Source organism: Doryrhamphus excisus, linkage group LG5 (assembly GCF_037039965.1).
Source record: "Doryrhamphus excisus strain RoL-2023G ecotype Guam linkage group LG5, RoL_Dexc_Guam_v1.1, whole genome shotgun sequence".
Lineage (NCBI taxonomy): Eukaryota > Metazoa > Chordata > Actinopteri > Syngnathiformes > Syngnathidae > Doryrhamphus > Doryrhamphus excisus.
In genome coordinates this window covers 21,275,263-21,299,590 of record NC_136361.1, presented here as the reverse complement: position 1 = coordinate 21,299,590, position 24,328 = coordinate 21,275,263, and the positions used below count along the sequence as shown (strand labels likewise).

Sequence of the window (24,328 nt, the reverse complement as noted above, 5' to 3'; positions counted from 1 at the left end):
CTGAGTTTAAAGCAGTCGGACTGTGTTTTCAGTACGGCATGTTAGCTGTAAGTGAGCCTTGTTGTTTGACAGCAGGAGGCCAAACTATAAGCCGAGGAATCACAGATGAAATTTCTGCCATAATCATTCAATAATATCAACGGAGGACAATGTGTGTATGGCCTAAACCACCTCTATTTGTCATATTTGTATTATAGTATTTGTTGACAATAATGTGACACAAAATATAGATTTTGCATATTAAATCGGCCAAACTAAAGAAATTACTTATGAAATCATTAAAGTACTGAGCAGGTGGTTTGACCGAATCAAACAAACGAACAAATAATCACAACAAATGCGTTTATTTCATAGCAAAACATGTGTACATCTGTACAGGTAGGCACAAAATGATTAGTGACAGTACAGAAAGTTTGGGGTGCATAGTAAGAGTTAAAATGTTGGGGTATATTTCACCATATAATGAACATTTTTGAAAGAGTGTTTGCAAATTGTGTCATAGTTATCATAATGTCTGATGTAGAAAAATCTACCAAATGTTTTGCATTTTAGCTGCCTTAAAAAGTCAAGCATTTGACTGGTGAACATGGCAATTTCTGTTGCCTCAGGGTAAAACGGTGTGATGGCTCACATGTCTAACGTATAGTTTGTGAAGACACGTTAAAGGAAGAATAACAAGTAAAAACATCACTTTTGGTAGAAGATATTGAATAGGCAAAAAAAAAAACAGATGAATGCCCATTTACTTTTGCAATGTCCCAGTATAAATCTGTAAAATTGACACAAAAATATCATTTGGCATTTTAACATGTACTTAACAACCGCGAATTTCCTGTTTGATAATCCAATATAGTCTGACACAGAAAGTGCTTTTGAAATGGACAAAAAATGAAAACACAACTGGAGTAAAAATGAAAAAGCACATGTACAGCATATTTTCATAGCATATAAAAAATACAGTACAGCCAAAGGCAAAAACAATCCTGAGAAAATAATCTCTATAAATCAACAATGGCCAGTCAACCATCAATGCATTGTTCAGTACACAATTCCACTGCTTAAAACATCCTAACATTGCAAGACTGTAAAAAAATAAAAATAGACACAACAGTGTGGCCCTGCCAAACACATCATCTTTATGGCAAACACCAAATAACATCACACATTTCATGACCAACACACTGTAGCCTTGCATGCTAATTTGTTTGGGTAATTGTGTTTTTGAAACACAAATATGTACAAATATTAACATACAAATATCCATGACTAAGCATCGATGTCTGCTTTAAAGTAAAACAGCCAATTAGAAGTTGGCACATTATAATATTGCAAGGCTCGGGCTACCATGCATTAAGATTCCATGCATACACAACTATTCTCTATGCAATGCAATTCTACTGTGATAATTGGAACAGGAAGTATAAAATAGATTGATTCACACCTGGAGGGACAGTGTCAATGTCTTTATTTTCACACAGGCATCCCAAAAGTGCAAATATTTCTGCATCTTGACCTCCACAGCACTTTTTCTTCAGGGTATGCTTTTGTTTTTGCTTTTTTGGCCTCTCAGTCACTGTACTTCGACTTATCACTGAGTCTCAGGGCCGTGGGGCTGTTTGGGTTTAGAAAACACATGGACCTCCGAGGCAAAGGCAATCATGTGGGGAGCAGCCTCTCAGCTTCCTCTGGAGAATGAAAACAAAATGAGCTCAGTACTTCATGCTATCCAGTCATGACTATCAGAAGTACAGAGTTTTACATTGTAGCTTTACATGCATAAAACAATTCTAAATGCATATAAATGATGAACAAAAGGGATAAATGAATATTTAAGGTAATTTTCATGAAGATGTGACTCTTCCCAAAGACATGCTGTGGTAGCAAGATCAAAAAGGACCACCCTCTTTGTGTTTTGTAATTTCATGAATTCAAGTGTTCAAGTGTCAAATGCTGGCACTTGCAACTTTCTATGACTGCATTTTGGATTATTGAGGTAAGAAATACTCTAGAATTCAAGAAATAACTGTGGCAAAAATGGCAAAACAGGAAGGGGGTGTCAGTGTTGATCTCGCTGCCACACTGTGTGTTTGGGAACAATCATGTCAAGAATCACATCTTCAGTGCAGTTTAAGTTACCTTAAATTTCAGTCTTTCATTCATCTTTTATAAGCATTTATATGAATTTTGAATTGTTTTCAGTATGAAAACTACAATTCTCTGTATTGTCACACAATGTTATATCGTGTTTTTCTATATTACTGATGGCTTGTTTTGTGACGTGGGTGGTAAGAGGCGGATTAAGTGACCTACAACCTGCATTACATAACAAAACATTGACATTTTGCCTGACCTGATGGTGATAGAGAGTTGTCTCCCTCTGTTGAGACAAACTGGAGTTCAGATCCCAAAGCAGCGATGGAACTCCTTGGACGAATGCAGCGGTCGCCTGAGAAGCTTCGGCGAAGTAAAGCCTAAAGAAGACAAGTCACACAGTTAAAATCAGGTGTCTAAATGGCAAAGTATTCATCCATACATGTTCTAATGTTTATTCTGTTCAGTGTAATTGGGAAACTTGAGTTTCCGTCCATATATCCATTTCACAGACACATTCCAGTTTCATTATCCAACATTCAAAAGAGTGAACCTCTATGAAGCAATGTCTGGCAAACTTAGCAATGACCCTTTAACTCTTCTGTCAGTACAAGTAAGTGATGGCTTACCTTGCGTGTCATTGGGCTGGTGGGGGCAGAAGCACTGCTGTACAGACTGAGGCTTGAATTAGACCTGCTGACAGTCAAACCTTTAGAGGTGCTTCCGGTTGGAGACAAATACTTCTCCTTGATCTTCAGATTGGTCCGACCTTTTACTGTTGGATAAACGGCATTAGAAAGGATGACAATATTATAAAACATAAAACAACATGAAACTAGGACATGCAGTATGCTGACCTCTGCAGGGATCATTCTTCACCAAGAACTCATCCAGAGCAGTCCAACCTCCTCCCACTCTGACCATCAGCGTGCTCCGCAGGATCCGAACCATCCGCAGCTGCTGGGAATCTCCAAACTGCCGAAACAAAAACTAACTATGGTCACACGCACACACTCACTATGGAATAATCAAACATCACCTGCAGAGAAGGTGACAGTGATATCCTGAGCAGCAATTACAAAAACAACAGAACGACTCACCCTGTACCTATTGGCGCTGATTTGCTCCACTTGGAACCTCTTGGGGCAGTTACACTGCGATACCTGACGGCTCACCTACAAAGTGAAATACCATGGGAAAGGTCTTACAAAAGCATCTTGTAAACAGGTCATTTATCCCAAAACACACTTTGTTTGTACCTCTTCATTGATTTGATCTGCATCCAGAGTTTTCCTGTAGGGATCTCTGCTTGGGTGCAGTGCACTCACAAACTCATAGTAATCAATGAAGCCGTCACTATTCATGTCAAAGATGTTTGCCACTGCATTCATCTCTAAGGAGTTGGTAGGGAATTCTGTAATAGAGATGTTTTCATATGTTAACCAAGTAAACACATTACTCCATTATTCTATTCTCCCTTGGATGCACATGTTAGAAAATATAGTACTTGTATGGAGCACTGGTTTGTTATAACACAACTGTTTTTATGACAATAATATATATATATATATATGATCTTATAGTGAGCTTACAATTTAATATGAGGGGGTCATTTGCAAATATTCCTTGCAACAATGGCTTTAACGCAGATTGAATTATATATACCAGACTAATGCAGTTTGTTATCAACAGACACCATTTTGATTTGGCAGGTGTCCCTCAGCAAATTTACTGGCCATGTGTGTAATTCTAAAATATTCTCAATTAAAAAATATATATTAAAAAAATAAGCATGGATGCAATTATACACTTGTTAAGTTCAACCAACATTACACGGAAGAATAAAAAGGCAAAGGATCTTACTAGAAGCAAGTACGTAGTCGATGAACTCCTTCTGACTGATACGTCCATCTTGATCCTTGTCGATGTTGCGGAACACATCTAAGATCCGAGACTTCAGATGGCTGATCCACTGCATGTAGCGTTTTCGCCAAATGTTAAAGTCAAAGTTGGCAAATTCTTCCATCTGTTCACAAAAAAAAAAATCATAATATCACTGTTTGTGTACGTAAAAAGTACTTGGGAGTCCACATGAACTGCAGATTGGACTGGAATAAATTGGATGGACAAACTGATCCAGAAAGCCGAACAAGCTGTTGGCACTCAGTTGGGGGTGTTTGTTACAGTGAGACACAGAAGGTCACTGGACAAACTGCTCTCCACTGCTCTCTCATTCTCTAACAGACTCCTGCAGTTCCATTCACACAGTAAACGCTTCATGACTTCATACATTCCACACGCCATCCAGCTTTACAATACCTCGCCTGTTTGTAAAAGATAATCTATCACATTATTGCGCTGTACTGTAAAGTGAGTATTTACTCATATATACATTATTTTTGTCAAGTACCGAAGTACGAGGTGATATGACCATACAATGACATAATCTGTACCATAATAACTGTCAACATAGTGATATGTATACCAGTCATGATGTGCTCAACTGCAGAAGAAAAAGTGACACACTCTTAAATTATATGTATTATAAATTATATTAAATGAAATGTATACCAGTCATAATGTGCTATACATATCACTATATTGACAGTTACTATGGTACAATGTAAATGTCGTACAATTATACAAATATTTTTCTATATTCTTTGTGTTACTTTTATTCATCTGTTTCTTATTTTAGTATATTTTATTCATTCAGTGCATTTTATTTAATAGTGTGTCTTATTTTCTTCTGCAGTTGAGCTACTGTAACCAAGTAATTCTGTCTAAGTCTATGTATTGAAACTTAAAAAACCCACAATCACCTCTTTCAGTGTTTGCTGGTGTTGTTCCAAATGTTTTTGTCTCGCCAGCGACAGGAGCCAAAGTTTCTGCCACTGACTGACCAGTTGACTGAGTTGTGGTGTCTGGGGGTCAAGGTGCCCCAATGGGAGTGGTGCCAAAGGCTGCAGTTTCATTGTGCTCCTCCTCTCTGAGTGGAGAAAAAGCGACATCACTCAGTTAAACTATGACACATAACACATAATCTGTTTACATTGCTATTTTTAAGTGTCGCTCTTACTTGTGAGTGGCCGTTTGATGGGGGACACTTGCTGTTTAGAAACATTCTTATGTTTGCATGACTTTGTTGCATTTTCTACCTCTGGGAACTTTATATTTAACTGCTCCATGAATACCTGCACAAAGAAAAACACTGTCTTACTTTGTGTGGTAAAAGGCTACACTGTAATTGTGTCTGCACAATATTTATGATATACATGAGTGAGAGAAAAAAAACATACAGCATGTTGCTCAATGAGTTCTTGATTCTGTTCCGTGTTTTCAGGCAAAGGCTCTTCATCTCTGATGTTGAGAGCTTCTTGTGCTGAGGATATCCACTCCAACAGCCTCTGGACTTCCACTCTCTCTGCCTCTAGCGATGCTAAACTGGTCTGGATCCTTAAGTCCTGTTGCTGGGCCCATGTCAGAACCTATCTCACAAAACAAAATGACGTTCTTATCACAAATATATGATACTATTTATTTACTGAACAAAAAATTGTCTGATATATTATGCTTCATAAAATAAATGTAATGTTCCCCCTAACCTCATCATAGCGGGTTTTGGTGACACCCATCCAAGACTTGAGGGTGATTACAGAGTCTGGGTGACAGGATGAGAGGATCTCTTCGCCTAGACACTGGATGTTTTCCAACTCCATAGCATGAGCCTGCAAAGTAACCACTGACTCCTGTGGAAAGCAAACAAAACCTTTGGTCAGTATTTCATTTTATCACTGATTATTGTTTGTTTGTGGTTAAACAACAGTGCAGCCTTATGGCCCCAAATTGTGTGAGTAGTCATACACCAGTTAATGACTGCCCTTGTTAATGATAGTCATCAACCCCCTTTTGCGGCTATGAACCTATCTCTCTTTTGACCTTCCCAGATATGCTTTGCATGAAATTGCAAGTGCAATTTCTTTTCCAGCGAAAGAAAACAACAATGGGAATTTGTATTCCCTCTCATCCATTTTACACGTTAAAAAAAGGGCACAAAGATCTATACATCTATTTAAACCTACCAGGTATCAATATTGTACTCCATAGGTGCCATATCAACAGTGTGTACCACACTACTAGATAAAGGAATGTTATTTAATGTCTAGAAGACTATAATAATAAAAAAATGTTAGTTAGAAGATCGTAGAGGTTTTTTATGCTCTGAATTTCACTTGTCACGGTCAAGGCATTACCGAACATAATAAGTGGGAAATATTACCTCATGTTGTTTGCGGAAGGCAAGCAGACTCTCTTCCTCTTCTGGTATGACCCCATATTTTAATATCCTCTCTGCTTCAGTAAGGCGCTCCATGAAAGAGTGGACAAGGCCATCAAATTTCTCAGCCTCAGGAGAGCAAAAGGAGAGATGTTAGTTATACAATCAACTGCTGTGTCTCAACAGATAATTACTAAGCATTCTTGCTATGATATTATGCACTTTCTAACTACCTAATCTAGAATTGTGGGTTACAAAAAAAACAAAATCAACACTATTTTTAACTACCTGCTGAAGTGCAACCTCCAGTCTGTCTTGCTTGCTGACTGACAGCATGCACACCACCTCCCAACGGGCTTCCAGTTCATCCATCTGCTCCTGCAGCCAGTGTGCATCAGCTGTACTGCTCCTGGTCAGATCCCTGACTGAGCGCTTTAGGGTCTTGATGCATCCAGCTCGCTTCCCCAGTTCCTTTTGGAATGCCTGAAGAGTAAGCAACAGTGATGAAAATTGTGACACTGTAATTGGGTAATACATGTAATTTTTTTAAATAATTTTGTACAATCTCTGGAAATAAATGATGTCCGTTAAGTTACATCTAATTCATGAAAGTGTGGCTTCTAACATTCTGCATATAGTTAAACTCTTTTGATACATTTGGAAAAACACAATAATGTTGTGGGTACAATGTGCAATTCCAAATTATAAGCTGCACCTTGTGTGTGTCGATCAGATTGTTGACCATGTCTTTGTCTCCACTGACAGGAACATCCTCGGCAAGGTGGGGCTCAGCTCTATACAGCCAGTCATTCAGCGCCTGAAGAGCATCAGTGAATCGCCCTGAGAACAGCAAAGCTTCCTCCAGTTTATGTTGTCTGTGAAGGAAAAAAAACATAAATATTAAACATTTAAAGTTGGTCGGACTGAATGTGATCCTTCCAACATGACGAGACCACCATACCTCTCCATAGACTTTGCACTGACTGTGTCCCATGTGTCTTTGAGTTCAGCCAGAAGGTTTTTCAGGTGCTGTCTGTCATGGCTGCTTTGAGCTCTGTCGTGAAGGTTGCGGCCACTCTTCAGCGTGGCGTCATACATGGGCCTCTTGGATCTCAGCAGTTTCTGGAACTCCTAAAGACACATCTTGTAATAATGGAACACCAACAAATATGACGCGCTGAAGCCGAGTGTACCTTCTGCTCAGTTAGTTGTTGTTTAATCTCCTCATGTGATGGTGCAATCTCTTTATGCGTGTCTAATGTCTCTTCTACCTCTGTCATCCATTCCACCAGGATATGCCAGGATTTGTTAAACTGAAATATTGAAATATAATAAAACGCACAATTAAGGCCCAAGTTATACAATGATAGTCATAGTGATTGAGGGTGGAAAACTTTTTTACTTGTTTGGCATTCTTTTTGACCTCATCCAGCATCTTGCCTCTTTCGGAAATACACTGTTGTAGTCTTTTGTGCCGATCCTGGATGGTCATGATGAGGTTATGGATCATATCACAGTCTTCTTTCCTGCTAAGAGATGCAAGTCTACTGCCGGCATTCTCCACTGTGGTTTTCTTCTCTCCGTAACCATTTACTTCATCCACCAGTGTCTGTACAGAATAACACAAATTATATACCAAACAGGCATAATACATACTCCTGGTATACTCCTCCAACAATGTACATAACATAACATACTCTGTGATCCTGCAGTTGATTACAAACAGCCTCCAGAACAAAGCTGGGAGTTGGAAGCATCCCAATAGACTCCTCACACTTAGTCATCTTAGTGAGAAGGTCCTGGACACTACTGTGGAATTCCTTGGCCAGACTCAAACCTTTTGTAAGCTTTGCCTATAAGAACATAAATACCAACTTCTTAAAAAAACGGCTGTAGAGGTAGAACAGAAAATGAATTGATGAGTTCACAAACCTTTCGTTCCTGAACTTTGCTGTATACAGAAGTCCACCTTTGTTCCAGAATTGACAGGCTGTGCTCTGTATTCGATCCCCGCACAACGTTACTGTCTTCCAGCATTCTGTAGATGGCATTTTTCATATTTGTGTACATGTGAAGCTTTGACTCCATCTCATTGCACAACTCCTGTTGATGGTGACCGGAGCGAAGAAACATTTAAGACAATAGCAGGTTTAACTGTTGATAAATAAAACCATTAAGAATGTGTGTGACTTACAACATGAGCATTAAGTCTCTCAGCAGCAGAGTCTGGCATACCCGACATGCTTATGGAGGATGACAATCTGATATCTGTGCTGTCCAGCCACTGCAGGAGGTCCTGAATCTCCAATGTAATATCTTGCACCTGAAAGAGTCATCAGTTTTGAGAAAAATATCAACGTGTAACAATCGTAGACATTCATTTTTTGTTACCTGACTGAGTCTGTTTTCTAATTCCAGCTGACAACGTTCAGTTTCACAGCGAACAAACTCCCAGGTTTCATTGAGTTTCTCTAGTCGAGACTGCAAACCATGCGCACAGTCCCCAGGACCAACCTCCAGCAACTCCTTACCGGCCTGGTTCAGGGACTCCACAGTGCGTACATGGGACATGACATCATTACGCAAGACCTGTAAAAAATAGACATTTCATACATGAAACCAATTTATTATAGCAGAAGAAGCAATGGATACATTCTTAATTATTTAGGAAATGCACCTTATGTTTGGCCAGTTCTATTTCACAGGCCTGTAGGTCAATGCTGATTGGCTGCTTGCCTTGCAGTTGTTCAGCAGTACGGGCAAGCCATGCATCCAGCTCATCCAATGCGTTCTGAAACTGACCCAGTCCCAGTAGTGCACACTCCAGTTGATGCTGCAAACAGAAATAATTCATATAAGGGGCCATATTAGAGCACATTAAATAGATATGACATATTGTACCTGCAATCATACGCTCACCTGTCTGTTGACAGTCTCTGACTCCAAACAGTCCCAACGCTGTCGAAAGTCGCACAGCGGTGAGACTGAGCATGGCCGTTCTGAGCCTGGAGACAGTCGACACACAAAGCCATGGTTTTGGCTTTCTATTTCAATCTTCTTCTGGTAAAGCTCTCGTTTAAATTCCTGGAGAAAATACATAAATGAGTTAACAAGCTGGTGATAGGCATCAGCTAAAATGGCAAACATTTTAAGAACATTTTTAAGAGACTATACGGAGGAACATCAGAATGTTACCTTGAGATCGCGGAGCTGGTCTTTCACTGATTCAAGGTCAGTTCCAACCATGAACTCTTCAGTGGACCTCAGTTCTGCGGATTTCAGCCACTCAAAAAGTCCCTGAAATATATTAAATTGAGATCAATTAAACAGATTGTTGTGTAAACAAATTAACACCAGCACTGTCCAACTGTGTCCAACTGTTAGGATAGGTACATTGGACATAACACATAACACACATAAACACAGTTGGTATTCAGATTCGAACCTGCATAGTGTCTTGATAACGTAAAGCCATCTGCAATGACTCCTCCAACTTCTTGTGACAGTCATTCCACAGTTTGCTCAAGTTGTTCCACACACAATAAAGCTTCAGAAGAAAATGTAAATATATTATTGTCATTGTAACATCAACAATAACTAACTCGAATGTATTGCTTACTTCATCCAGACTCTTTGTGACATCTGGTTTGTCCGTGTCCCCACATGCTGACATCAGGTCCATTCCATGAACACCAAGAGTGTCCAGGTCCCCTTGTAAAATGTCAATATCCTCCCTGAGGGTCTATTTGGTGAATGAAAGAACAAGGTTGTATCTTGCCAGACCTTTTATGTATTTATTACAATTACAAACCTGCATGGTCTCCAGGCTCTGGCGAATTGTTTCAGTGTCCGTCTGGCTTGTGTTGAGATCCAAAACTGCCTGCTGAGCATCATTAAGAGCTGATGTGGCGTCGGCAATGCCATTCCAAAACTTAATGGAAAGGTCGAGCAGTTTCAGTAGCCATCTTTCCCTTTCCTGAACCTCACTGAGTGTCTCAGACAACAACTCGGAAATGGTGGACACTTGCTCCTGGATTGCTGGTATTGCAAGGATAAAGACATATTAATAATAGTGAATAAATGTGACACATATGAGGGCATCATTATCTCTAACAAGGCTATATTCAAAGTAAATTTAGATACCTGTACCAATGGATGTATCCCCAGTTGCTTGTGTGTTTGCAAGCAAGTCGTCGGCCTGCGACTTGACACTGCTGAAGCTGAGCTCCAACTTGGAAATTTCGGCCAGCGTGTGCTTGTTGTCATGCAGCTGCTCTTGAATCCTCGGTGTCAGGCCTTGGAGCGATGTCGGAGTTTGGATGTGACTGCGCAGGCGGTCAAGCCTTTCTCTGAGAAGTATCATTCTCTCATTCAGCTGCAGGAATAAGAACAAGTTGCATTAATTGTACAAGTACAAATGCAAAAAATATATAGATGCAACAGACTCACATTCACACCTATGGGCAACTAATTAATCTCAAATGAAACACCATTTTTTAAATATTAATACTCTATCGTTTGAGCTTATCAAATAACTGTAGCGACACATTGGAGGTGGAGGAAATGAGTCTCACCTGACTGAATCTGGGTAAAGACTCTTCCAGAAAGCTGGCAGTCTCCCTGACACGATTTCTGATGGCTTGGTGCCGCTCCTCAGCCTCGGTTGCCAGACGACAAAATTCCTCTCCTTGAATTGGATTAAGCTCCGACAGGCGTTTCGCCAAGGAGCACAGGCGTGAGATCAAGGGTCTATGCTCTGCTATTGACTCCCTCAGACCCTAAGCATGGGGGTGAAAAATGGTTTAATATAATTAGTTTGTTCCAAGTTGCCTTGTTTGAGTTGTTCTTTTACCTGTAAAAGATCTTGTTGTTCACGGAATGCTTCGTAGCTAATCGTACTGAGAGAGAGCTGCCCAATGAGACCTTGTGTTTCCTCCAGCCAGGGTGAAACCTCAGCATGGCCCTCTGAGAATTGGACAAGAAGTGACTGAGCATGCTCAAGCTGGAGAACCACATGGGAATTAGTGGCGGAGGTGGTGTAGCATTGCTCCTGTAAGGCATCTAATGGTGTCTGTATAAAGAGAAGAAATACCATTAAAATTGAATAATTGCCTTGTATTGTAACTCCAAGTGTAACATATAAAGTATTAACGTATTAAAGAGAATACCTGCAGATTGGCTGCCTCTCCTTCATCGCTGTAAGTGTGCAAGATTTCAGCAATTTTAACCATCTTCTCAATGTTGAACCTGTGTTGGAGAATCTCCACGGCCAAAATCTAACCAGGAGACTTTTATTTAGTGATTCAACTTAATAACAAATAGCGTATTTGTAATTTGTACTTCAGACCTTCTGCTCATTGAGTTGATCCGATATGAGTAGTGGATCCAGAAGAACAGTTTTCAGCCTTTCAAGTCTTTGTGCTGTGTCCTTGAACCAAGTCACCTCTTTCACCACAGCCTGCTCTAGCTATGAGAAACAGTAGTAATAATAACAATGTATTTATCAAAATATGCAATTTTCATTATTTACAGACAAAAGTGTAAACATCGTTCAATTCCGATCATAATGTAATCGAGAGCAGAATAGTAGGGATAACTGCTACTGCACTAATTTTTCAACTCAACCACAGGCGGTAATTGGGTTACGTGTGAAAATTATTCCATAATGACATCATACAGTGACTTAAAACAGCCAATAGCTACGTTCTTTACGAAGGTGTTGGCAACACTGGTGTTAACTTGTGACACATTTTAACACATCATCGTACCCTCTGTCTTTCCGCTGTGCATAGAACTGCATCTCCTGCGTGTGTCTGTGCCCCAGATGAACCCAGAAGCTCTCTCTCAATGCGGCCCAGCCACAGGTGGAGGTCCTCCTGGCTGGATGTACAGCGACTGGAGGCCTCCAGGGCTTGTTCCAATCTTTGGAGTACATCCAGGCTGCTCAGATTTAGCACAGAGCATCGGATACGAAGGCCATCTAACTTCTCCTGCACCTGGTGACCTTCCTCCTCTGAAATCACACCCACATCAGCAATTATTAGGTGAGAAAAAATAATTAACCAGGAGTACAGGAACTTTACCTGAAATCACCTCCATGAGATCACAACCTGTGTTCTGAAGTTTTCCGAGTTCAGCAGTTTTAACCTGAATCTCATCGGCGATAGCCTGAATATAATTATGGCATGTCAAATAATGCATAATTCTTCAATCAAAACTAAATGTAGTGAAAAAGTGGTAGCATCAAATTCCAACCTTTGCCCTCTCCGTGGCCTCTGAGAGATGCAGCATCACTCTTTCTGCATTACGTAGTTCAGCAAGGACCTGCTCCACAGATATGAGCCACAGCTGCAAATTGTCTGCACCTTCCTGGAAATGCTGGGCTCTGGGTAGGATGCACTCCAGACTGACCCTCCTAGCAAAAGTAAAGTCCCCATCATCGGTAAATAAGTGTTGCCAAGTCAAATTGTGGCATTGCTTGTAAAAGGCTCTGACCTTTGCTCCGCCACTTGCTGTAATGACTCCCACTTGTGTTTGAGAGCAGAGAGCTTGACCTTTGCCTGCTCCCCCTCTTCCCCTGGGTGGGCCTCCACTAGCCGAGGACCCTCGGACAACATAGTATCCATACTTTTCCATCTGTCTTTCAGGAGGCGTTGGAGGAGCTAAAATGCACAATACATAGTTAATATACAGTATATTAATAGTTGTGATCTATCTATCAATCCATCCATCTCTTTACTACCTTTGTATCAGTGCGCCCTTCTCATGTGTCAGCTTGACACATGATCCAGGCAGGTTTCACCTCATCCAAAGATCTCACAATAACCGAGGTTCCAGCGGAAGGGTGAGAAACCTGGCTGTTTTGTTCGCACTGATGTGAATGTTCACTAAAACTACAAGGCGACCATTCACTTTTCAACAGGGCAGTTTTTAAAGCGGTCTGACCTTCTTTGTCCTTCCCTAGCAAAACCATGTTGCCCATGCTGTCTCTTCACTTTGCATTGGTTCCATAATATTGGAGTGTGCAATGACGTTATTTGATAGTGTCGATAAGAAACACACCCTTTGTTCCTGAAGTTGTGCTTTCACCACTTTGACCTCTGAAGATGGAGGTTTCTGATTTGCCGTGAGCTCCTCTATCTCACACACCCATGTGAGCAATGCTTCCAGGTTTTGGAGGAACGTCTCAGTACCTGTAGAGATGTCTCTCAGGGCCAGTGGAGACTTGGTGCTCTTTTGGAAGATACGTGCCACATCAATTAAAATAATTAAGTAGAAGGCAGGTAAATCGGATATTTTCACTGTTATAAAAGGAATAAAACGTACCCTCCATTTATCCAGACATGAGTCTTGGTCTGAGCTTGAATGCCCATCACTTTGGAGCTGTGAAGTATACAAGGTTGCATCATTGTTTATAAAAACGGTGGCTTAAATGCAAAGTTTAAACTTCACATCAAACATAAGCAGTGTGCATTGCTTTTAAAGACAGAATGAAAAATAAAAGAAGGGATGAAAATGATGAAAATATGAGATTTGGTATGGTTAAAAGATTTTATCAACCTCAGCAAGTTCCTCAGCAACTCCATTCAGGACTCGCACAGTTCTTGTGATTATGGGGTCCCCTCCCTTTTCACCCGTTGGATACTCCGTCACTTCCACAATTTCCGTCACAATAGTTTCGGTCACCTCTGTCACTTCCGTTACTTCCCGTGATGACAAAGTCTTCCATGACCAGGGACTCCCTTCTCTAGAATCTCTCCTCTGAAAGCTGGCCCTTTTCTCTGCTGCAGTCTTGTCAGAATAAGTCAAAGGGGATCTTGTAAACTCTGGGGGCACCGTCCTCCTTGTTAGGGTGCCGTTACGTGATGTTTTTATCGGAGAAGGGGTGCTCTGCCAGGCGTGATCCAAAGTACTGGTGCTCCTGATTGTGGAAGCTGGGGAGCTGCGGAGAGGTTTGTCCGAAACGGGTGTATGAACTCGTTCCTCTCGGTTGTGATCCGCTTCTTGTGTTTCCTTGTCTTTTTCCTCCCCGCATTCCTTGATCTTATCCTGTGCATGTTGATCAGGTGGATGCCACTCTTTTCGCCGTTGGTAACACTCCTTCAGGAAGTCCTCATCTGACCTCACATGCTTAGACTTTTGGCCCAGGCAGCTGGGCCGGCTTATGAGGTTACCCATAATCCTTCAGCCCAGAGGCTAGTGAGGTAACAAGTGAGGTAAGAGCCCTTGGCCATGCATGCAGAATCTCCGTTAGCTACCTAAAATAAGAATATGAATGAATAATCATGCAAAAAGACACCGCTATTTCAAAGTACTACATCACAGTAAAATGAAACCAATCTCTCTGCATTATGCTGTGCCAACAACACCCCATTCTTGGCCGTGAAGGAACCCGAACAGAAATACTTGGCTCCAAAACGGCCCGTCTTTGTTTTCGTTTAGACCACAAACACACATGCTCGATCTCACACCAGCAGCTAAAATATTCGGGGCTTACAAATCTATGTGACAGGCTTGTCAAGGATCCCACTGTTGATCCTGGCATGAAGAACCAGTGGCAAAGATCCAACTAAATCTATGAATTCAGCCAAGACCGGTCCAAAGAAACCCATTAGGAAGCCAATTAATATGACAACCATACAAATACAAAAACTGCCTTTATTTTCTGGTGTGAGGCACCCGTGAATTGCTTTGATGCTTGTTGGTTAAAAGTGGTTAAAAACATTTTAGCTTCTTTTGTTCTAAAATTACTGCCACCCTTCCCTTAATGCTATCAATCTATTTTGACCCAAATTTCTGTGTAAATCAAAAAAAGGATTAAAATAAATATACATTTTTTGCTGTCTCCTCTGTGTTGCTAATTGCCATGCCTTTATTATTTGAAGAGGGGTTAAAGGTGAATTCAATTATGTTGGTGTCGTGAGGTGAGCCCATCATGCCATCACAAGGAGGATTCCTGTTGGAACTGGGTCGCCCCATTCAGAACTCTAGAGGTTACCTTGGGTCATGCTTGCTGACTAAAGTAGCAGGGGTGCAATTTGGCTAAACAAATAAGAGAGAAAGAGGAACTGACTGCCTGCTTTAAATATATTTGTGCTCTTCATTGTTTTGGTTACCATGGAAACTATAAGGAATAGGAAAATAAAACAAACTAAAACATTAAATTCCACATCATCAGATATGAAATTACAATTTAGAGGGTGTGGCTTTTTAATAACTGACAATCTAAATATGACCCATATTGATATGATGCCTTCATGCGCATTAATAATTACTTATGGTGTATGTCTTGACAGAGCAGATGATGCATTCAAGGAACTCACAGGGGAATAGTCAGTCAGATCAGAGAGTGGTGCCCAGACAAAGCCCCAGCTTCAAGATCAATGATTACCCGGTTAGCTCACATCACTACCCAGCAGTGAGTCTGTCGCCATGTCTGCATGGGTGAACAATTCAAGAGCAAGGGTGTGCTTTCTCTTAGTACTCCTTTGTGGTCATTTGCTAAAATACTGACTTGGTTCTACAATGGTCTAACAGCAATAAACATGAAGATATAAACATGTGTGCTTTGAATTGTTCAGTATGTGGACAAAAAATAGTGCTCTGACATGACCACACATGACAAATTATTGAGCCTGCGTATGATACACAACTCTCTTTGTTGTATCCTGAACTAGAAAGAACCGGAGAGCCAAAGAATCACTCATCCATTTAACTCATATTGTGATGACCTAACCATCCCATCACTTAACCTCTTTAGGAATCTGCTGTAATTCAGTTGAGCCCTCTCTGTGTATAATTAATGGCGAGAAAATGGATTACATTTCCAAATTAGTTTAATAACTAACGCATATGAAAAATAATAGCTTAACTAGGATGTAGTATTTTTTAAATACACTGTATTTTGTAAAGACCCAAATCAGGAAGTATATTATTGAAGGGATTTGCAATTAGCAGTAGAATAATAATCATCAATCACAACAATACGCCCCTATCATGTTTAGCAGTCAAGGTTAAGTGAGGTCCTAAAATTCCAATCATGGTAGTGGTCCCTGAACAAGCATATACAGTAGCTTTGCATTTCCCCCTGAGACTCATATAGCACATGGATGAATGAATTTTGCATAAGGTCACAAGTTCACCTCAAGGCTCTTCCAAAGGCACAACACTCTCTTGGCATTGTTATTAAATGGGTTAACAAAGTTAAAATATTGATCCGGACTGATTTGAAATTTTTTTTCAACAAAAATATTTATACTTACATCACACAAATCTATTCATGTCGCAATATCTGATCCAAAGCAATTGTTATTTCATTCAGAATAAAAATCCATCAGTCACAATTCCTTCACTATAACACGAAATGCCCAAACACAAATATCCTCCACGCCAATATTCCACTTCCGAGGTGTTTTGGCGGTTTTTGGGAACTATACTTACCCTAAAACAGGGACCAACAGCATGAGTAAAGGAATCCAGCCAGTCCCCATTCAGCATTCAAACAGCGAAGGGGGAAAAAAAGCTTTGTTTGAGCATCCTTTGAGTGGCCTCCCAGTTCCAACATCCCAAAGTGAAGACTGTGCACACACAAACACATCCATACTTCCTTGAACACACACTCAGTCACGTCCACTCATTTACACACGCTCACATAAAAACACACTTTCTAAACACAACCACACACATGTCCTGATAACTCATGCTTTTTGGTTGCCCACAGTCACAGGGAAACAATGTCCTCCTCCTTTTCCCCTCACAGCGCACCCCTCCCCTCAGCTCACTTCTCCTCCCACCGGCTCCGCTCCTCTCCCTTTCTTCTTTGTTGTGGGAGCCGTGATAGAGGAATTCCTTCCTTGTTAACACCGCTGATGGGATAGTGCGCCCAGATGGAGACAATGTATTCCAACGGCTCAGTTGAACTCCCACAGCTCCCCGCCAAGAGCAGCTTATGCATGGAGGTCAGAGGACTCCACCGGTTCTATTTAACAACAAGGTGATGTCATTCTCGCCGGCTCTGACACTGCTCAGGTTGCTCCTGTACCAGGCGGCTATTAGGCAAAGTGCCCCTTTTACCCTCCCTGTGCTTCCCCCTCAGTCTGCCCCCCTTCTCCTCCAACAAAGCCCCTCCTCTGGATTTGAGTAAAGCTTATAAAACTCCATGCTGATTCTTCTTGAAAAATAGATTGGGTGGGGGGCAAAAAAAATTCTAAAGACCCCCAGGCCGCCCTCGAAACATTCACATGTTAAGTGACAGCTGCCTCGGCCCTTTCCCCCTTTTGGTGGTGAGGGAAAGAAGTGCAGGCTACAAAAGAAGAGACCCACACCCACTCTGATACCAACCCACACATGCATTCACCCAGCCTACTTGCAACCCCCCCTTTTCCCCATTCAGAGTCAGTGCAGCAGTCTTCTCAGCAGCAAGAAAGACGACTAATTACTGCAAAACATCTGAGATTACTTTTCAACTCACTTCCACTCATTGTAAACCGTAAACAAATGACAAAATAGACAATGGGATGAGTGTATTTGCTGGTTTGGATAAGAGGGGACCTCTATTTTGGAACTCTTTTATTATAATATGTCCTAATATTGTCTGGGCACTGTCACTGTATTTTAGGTAGAAATAAGCAGTCAGGACACTATTCTTTCATACTGTACAATTTACAAATAATTTTCTCTCCTGGAATTGAGTTGTGTTGACATGTAAACAAATAACAAGAAGTGTGCTCACAGGTGAATTACCCGAAACGGTTATGCCCCAAATCCTTGCCTCTTTATTGTCCCGCTTCTGTATTTCTCCAGCCAGCCAAATAATGAACCAAAACAACTGATTCCACAAATGCGTGCATGATTGTACAATCAATACACCCACTCCTTCCCCGTCAGCATTGCCAAATAACAGACACGCATGCAGACACACTTCCCTCCTACCAACTCCACAAGGTCAATGAGTTGAATGTCAGATTGTTCTCAATGGGACTAAGATCAGGAAGGATGGTCCAAAGAAGTGTTTTGGACCACCAAGAAGCTGCCTTTTACGCCCCTGCACAACCTGAAGCACCATTTAAGGAAAAAGCACCCCAGATCATGATGACGCCCCCTCCATCCTGCCATGTGGAGAACATCTCAGGTGGGAAAATATTCCATGCCGGTAATGTTGCAAGCCATCAGCCATCATTAGACAACATGATCAATTTCAACAACCTTTTCTTTGGGTTATGAGTGGGTTCATGTATTTAGCTCTTAACGAACAACTAAGGTCCCTGTTCCACAACCCCCCCTCTTTATTTCAAAGGAGTTGGCAGTGCTGATGAACCACTTTGCCAGGAACACATTGTTGTAAAAACATGACACCCTTTTGTCAGGTTTTAGAGTTAAAGTAATTTACTTGGTGGTCAATGCGAACAAATCTTTGATTTCTGTCCCCATGGGATTGTGGGCCTGAGCCAAAAGGATCAAAAGAATAATTTTACTAGCTTGTTTTGCCCATCCTCCATGATTTGAAACTCTCTGTTGCTTTCAAATGAAAAAGACCTGAATGGGTCCTCCACAGAACACGGTTATTAGGCCTCTTCGTGAAACATGAAAAAGGAAGTTCATTCATTCACACCCGACCATTTATCACCAAAAGAGAATGCTTCCAAGAAAGTCATCAAACATACCTTCAGGTCTGTCCGAGGACTACCTTAAGTTCTGTAAAATGAAATAAATCTGGCATGCTGAGGAGTAGAGCAGAAGGAACCCAGTGTTTTGCTTAATTACAGTGTCAATCAACATGTTTACACTCTTCTTTCTTTAAACCAAATTGTCTGTGTGGGAGACAAGCCCCTTTGGCCAAGGACAAGAAGACCACTGAATACCAAGAGCCATCCACTAAAAGCATGAAATAAAGAGAAAGGATAATAGGCTGTGATATGTGACACCCATTATTACGCCCGTTAGTAAATGTGTACATAGGTATTGTTACAAGGGCCAATGTGGGACATATGCTGCATGCCAAGGAGACCCAAAGACAGGGAGCCTTTATAGAAACGTTTCTCATGAGATGGAAAGCTGCTACGACAGTTCACGTTGGACCTAAACATTATGAAGTAATACAGTTGCAGGATTGTCTAGGAATATTTTCCATGCCGAATAGTCTAAGCTGCACTCTAAAATATAAATACAACATTTGTTTTTGCTCCCATTTATCATGAACCGAACTCAAACCTATAGACTCTATTTCCACTTCAATTCCATGTTGACATCTGTTTGATTTCTATCAAATCAGATCGGTTCAGGGTGATGGCGTAGTTCTTAGGTAAAATGTGTCAATGCAAGCCTTCTTTGTAGGAGCAGGTGTGTAATGGACAAGAAGGGTCTGTATCATCCATGCTACTACCTAACGAGTCCCTGAGGCCCAGGCGGAATATAGCGGTGCAGCCGACTAACAACGTTGCCATGACAAATGTGTATGGCCAGATGTTTTTAACAGTTCACATCGATGACATGCATGAGGTCATGTGAGGTTTCAGCATAGTTTGGCAAACATGTCCACTGGTTGGCTTCTTTTTGCACTTGTATGATGGGCATGATTAAATTATACTCAACTTAAAATAACCTAAGGGCTGCACCGTGGTCGAGTGGTTCGCGCGCACACCACACAGCTAGGACACCTGAGTACGATTCCACCCTTGACCATGTCTGTGTGGAGTTTTGGGGGATTTTCTTCAGGTACTCCGGTTTCCTCCCACATTCCAAAAACATGCTAGGTTAATTGGCGACTCCAAATTGTCCATAGGTATGAATGTGAGTGTGAATGGTTGTTTGTCTACTATATGTGCCCTGTGATTGGCTGGCGACCAATCCAGGGTGTACCCCGCCTCTCGCCCGAACACAGCTGGGATAGGCTCCAGCACCCTCTGCGACCCTTGTGAGGATAAGCGGTAGAAAATGAATGAATGAATAAAATAATGTAAAATAAAGGTTCAGTGATGGCAACAGTTTGACCCTGGAAGTGATTATTATACTACGACTACGTGTAAATCTGAGGTTGATCTGCATCCCACTCTGTTTGACCCCAGAGGTTCTACTATACAGCCTTGATCCTTTTGTCGGTTTCACCAATAGCTCTTTCTGCAGCACATAGCCAAATTCCGTGTTGCTTTATGCTGTAGTGCCTTTCATTCCACGCCACAAAACAAATCCACTCAATAAATACATTGCATAATGTCCATGTGACAGTGGTGAATCATAAAACAGTCTGATCTGAGCGCATTTACCGCAAGGACCTTCGCTTCTTTTCTTTACTTCTCGCCATCCCCTCAGAGTTGAATGTCTTTTCACTGTGTTCATTCATGTGTGCAGAGGGCCTCCAGTGCCAACCACTTGGGTCGCCTGGCTGTCCAGACTATAAGCACAAAAAGCCTGATTTCCCTGCATCCCTGTCCCCACCCATAGTCTAAAGAAGATCCCTAGCAGGTGAGGAACGTCCCGATTGTTGTTGTGCACCATGGCTAGTTGAAAAGTTAACGTTAAAGTCGATTTGTTGCTCCACTGCGGTATAAAATGTGAAATGATTTGCAAAACTACTGCATCTTTTCACCAAAGTAAAGAGATGTGCAGGCGTGAAAAGTGCTCATGCATGGCGTCAGGTTAAAAAAAAAAAGATAAGAAGTTAGATAAGAGTTCAGGAATAACAATGAGAAGACAAACACAAACTGACCGTGGGGTTCAGGGGGGGGAGCCTCATCTCCATGCACATCAGCCATTGTCTCAGTGCTCTGATTTGACCCCTGAACTCACACTGCCAGTGACTCAAATCCTCCTCATCTCGCCTTAAAACAAACAAAAAAACATGTTATGTTCAACAGGTTAAAATAATTGTTGCATTTTTTCCAATCATCTTCAGTCCTTTTTGATTGCTGTTTATAAAATATATAGTTTTATCCAGCACGAACACACAAGTTACAGATAATCATTTATTTTTACTGCCAAATGTTAACTAAAATTATAATTACGTACATCCAGGGCTGGGATCAAGCCCATTTCCTCTGCATTAAATTAACAGCGCTACCATTACACCACCAGAGAGTGGAAGGTGAGTATTTTCTGCCATTTTATCTTCTTATCCTGCTGCATGCTGTCAATCCTCGAGGAAACCAGTGTGGTGTCAGATTACTTGTTTTTTTTTTATCTCCTTCCTTAAAGTGACTGCTTGATGCCTCAGCAATTCACATCCTTTGTGAATTTGCTGAGAATACACTCCGTTGCACAAAATGGGGTGCAGCCCTAATTTCAACATGTCACTGTCAGAGAACGAGCCCCAATAGGGTATAAGGTCATATTGATGTACTTTTACTCTCAGGAAATTTAATCCTGATTGAGAGCTATTGATCTCTTCCACTGATTGTTTTGATTATTTCTGTTAACCCTTAGATGCATAAGTGGGTCAAAAATGACCCGGTCAGGTTGTTTTCTTGAAATATCTTTGTAATGACAATTTTTTTATCATTTCATATTCCAGGTATTCCTCAAAAAACAAGTTTTGGATATCATGCCATTCACATTTTTAACTTACCTTTTATATATTTTAAGAATTTTTGTTTTTGTTTTACTGCCCCAAATTTCCATAAGTGGGTCAAAAATGACCCGGTCAGGTTGTTTTCTTGAAATATCTTTGTAATGAAATTTTTTTTATCATTTTATATTCCAGGTGTTCCTCAAAAAACACGTTTTTGATATCCTGCCATTCACATTTTTAACTTTTAACATTTTAAGATTTTTTTGTTTCTGTGTTACTACCCCACCTTCTATAAGTGGGTCAAAAATGACCTGCATGCATTTTCTATGGAATCCAATAGGAACCTTTGATTCTTATCAACTCCTAAATATAATACTAAATATCATAGAAGTGATTATTCCTAACTAAAATGGCAAAATTGGCATAAAAACACATTGATTCTAGTATGGGTCATTTTTGACCCACTTATAGAAGAGTGTAGGGTCCAGTCACTCATACCTCTAAGCGTTAAGAAAATCTTCATCTGTTTATCAAAGCTGTATGCATACCAGTAACGCTGATTCTGTGAGGAAGGTGTTGTTGACGCAAACAAATCACCTCCGATATCCTGCAAGAACACACAAGTTGTCCAAGTAGTACATTTAGATTAAAGTATATGAGTGAACTGGCGATACTTTATCCTCTAAATACTCACCTCGCTGCTTACAGATGCAAATGCAGGAAGTTCTGAGATGGAATGGGTCCAACTTGAGCAGTCAAGGGAGTCTTGGGAAGAACTAACGGAGATAAATGCCTGGTTGTTCTTGCTTGTAGTCCTCTCTATTGGACTCGGTGACTAATGTTGGCACACAGAGCAAAATATGCATGTATGCACCTTTGTAGGGCTAACAATAATATTCATGAGCTCTATTAAATACAGTATTTCATTGACATAAGCTCCCAGAGACACATCTATGTGGTTTCTACAAGAATTCTAAAACAGGTTATAGCTAATAAAAAAAGAACTTGTAGTACAGTATTATATACATTAGAATAGTAGAATAGCAGCCTGGCTGTTAAATTTAGATGAATTATGAAAATACTATCACACTGCCCACTGTGGTTAATTGAGCAAACATTACGCTTTTCAAGACTTTAGTGGTATGTGGTAAAATTAAACTTAAAACAACAAAAATAATATAAATCTCACATAGTTCATAGTCATATTTACTATATATGCAGAAGATCCATATACAATGACAACAGAGCTCCTTAAAAGACATTTATTTACATCATCTTATCCTGAGAACGACAAAACAACAGTCGCCAAATGCTAACTTAAATGATTTGTTCATTTCAGACATTAAAACACACTTTTTACAACAGTGGGTTTTAATGGATAACATTTCCACTAAAAGTGTTGGAGGAAGTTAACAAAACAAGATTTGGAATATTGATGATAAAACAAAATCCAGTGGAAATGAAATTAGGAAATACATGTAAAACATTTGAAATATAGAAAATTAATAAATGATATTATACATGTGCTGTTTTTACGGACATAAAATGACATACTACAGTACATGTGCTTTGCAACTCTGTGAATTTCAATACTGATTACGCCAATTAGTACAAGTATTCTGATACAGACTTTTTTTATTTACAGACTGTTCTTGGGTACTGTATTCAATTCAATGGTTGGCAATTATTTTCTATTACGCCCCCTTCTGGTTTTCAGGGTCTGAGCTGAGATAGGCTCCAGCATACCTCTGCCACCCTCGGTTCCTGCACCCCCCCAAACAGCACACACGGCCACACTATTGCAGAAACACTGAATTAATTTCTTTTGTGTTGCAGTCTGTCAAATAGGGACCCAAGATGGTGTCATGTTGAGTCCTTCCAGCTCTCGGCAAATGTGATATACAATGGAAGAAAGGGAATATACTTGCACATCTAGAAACAAAACAAAACAATGAATTGAAATCAAAAGAAATAAATAATGGGATGATCAATGTAGATATTAAATAATAAACAGAGATCTGAAAATGAATGTATAGTTAGTTGCCATACCTGTGCCTCAGTGTGATGATCACACCGATTTAAAAATCCATCCAGTCCGAAGGGGTCATAAGGTTGGGTCATCTGGGTCTCTGCATGGACTCTGAGGGACTGAGACAGCTGTCAAAGAGAGGAAAAAACATTTTAATTTAACAGTAATACAATTTAAAACAAAATCCCAAATGTAGCCAGTTTATATTGTATGATTAACAAGCAAGATGAATGTAAAACAATCAAAACAAACATAAAAAAATGGAAAATTAAAACAACTTACAACCAAATTAAAAGTAGGTACTTCTGCATGGCGGATGGGAAGGCGGATCAACCGACATCTTAGGATTGGCCAGGGACTTGATTATGGATGAACATGGAGCGTGTACAGTAATAAACACAAAATATGCAAGTCCACATTATAAACAAAT

At 40.5% G+C, this 24,328-nt stretch overlaps 1 protein-coding gene across 1 annotated transcript in view; it reads right to left on the bottom strand.

Annotated features, from left to right (window-relative positions):
- Nucleotides 1–344: 344 nt before the first annotated feature.
- LOC131105714 (plectin-like) overlaps nt 345–24,328 on the bottom strand; it is a 66,649-nt gene continuing 42,665 nt past the window's right edge. Inside the window, exons 33-77 of the mRNA XM_078790521.1 lie at nt 23,919–24,026; nt 22,564–22,704; nt 22,418–22,476; nt 21,072–21,183; nt 18,756–18,808; nt 17,377–17,496; nt 13,928–14,549; nt 13,694–13,750; nt 13,430–13,600; nt 12,863–13,029; nt 12,623–12,782; nt 12,451–12,535; nt 12,136–12,380; nt 11,715–11,834; nt 11,536–11,643; nt 11,220–11,438; nt 10,942–11,145; nt 10,511–10,742; nt 10,179–10,405; nt 9,987–10,109; nt 9,813–9,914; nt 9,563–9,664; nt 9,287–9,451; nt 9,045–9,200; nt 8,759–8,956; nt 8,562–8,690; nt 8,300–8,470; nt 8,065–8,220; nt 7,770–7,976; nt 7,561–7,680; nt 7,329–7,498; nt 7,083–7,242; nt 6,656–6,850; nt 6,371–6,496; nt 5,697–5,840; nt 5,391–5,579; nt 5,171–5,285; nt 4,914–5,080; nt 3,955–4,117; nt 3,351–3,505; nt 3,192–3,266; nt 2,949–3,066; nt 2,721–2,866; nt 2,351–2,471; nt 345–1,685 (exon numbers count right to left, since the gene is read on the bottom strand). Of these exons, the coding sequence (XP_078646647.1) occupies nt 1,657–1,685; nt 2,351–2,471; nt 2,721–2,866; nt 2,949–3,066; nt 3,192–3,266; nt 3,351–3,505; nt 3,955–4,117; nt 4,914–5,080; nt 5,171–5,285; nt 5,391–5,579; nt 5,697–5,840; nt 6,371–6,496; nt 6,656–6,850; nt 7,083–7,242; nt 7,329–7,498; nt 7,561–7,680; nt 7,770–7,976; nt 8,065–8,220; nt 8,300–8,470; nt 8,562–8,690; nt 8,759–8,956; nt 9,045–9,200; nt 9,287–9,451; nt 9,563–9,664; nt 9,813–9,914; nt 9,987–10,109; nt 10,179–10,405; nt 10,511–10,742; nt 10,942–11,145; nt 11,220–11,438; nt 11,536–11,643; nt 11,715–11,834; nt 12,136–12,380; nt 12,451–12,535; nt 12,623–12,782; nt 12,863–13,029; nt 13,430–13,600; nt 13,694–13,750; nt 13,928–14,549; nt 17,377–17,496; nt 18,756–18,808; nt 21,072–21,183; nt 22,418–22,476; nt 22,564–22,704; nt 23,919–24,026 (6,912 nt within the window). The 3' untranslated portion in view covers nt 345–1,656. The remainder of the gene's footprint in view (nt 1,686–2,350; nt 2,472–2,720; nt 2,867–2,948; nt 3,067–3,191; nt 3,267–3,350; nt 3,506–3,954; nt 4,118–4,913; nt 5,081–5,170; nt 5,286–5,390; nt 5,580–5,696; nt 5,841–6,370; nt 6,497–6,655; nt 6,851–7,082; nt 7,243–7,328; nt 7,499–7,560; nt 7,681–7,769; nt 7,977–8,064; nt 8,221–8,299; nt 8,471–8,561; nt 8,691–8,758; nt 8,957–9,044; nt 9,201–9,286; nt 9,452–9,562; nt 9,665–9,812; nt 9,915–9,986; nt 10,110–10,178; nt 10,406–10,510; nt 10,743–10,941; nt 11,146–11,219; nt 11,439–11,535; nt 11,644–11,714; nt 11,835–12,135; nt 12,381–12,450; nt 12,536–12,622; nt 12,783–12,862; nt 13,030–13,429; nt 13,601–13,693; nt 13,751–13,927; nt 14,550–17,376; nt 17,497–18,755; nt 18,809–21,071; nt 21,184–22,417; nt 22,477–22,563; nt 22,705–23,918; nt 24,027–24,328) is intronic.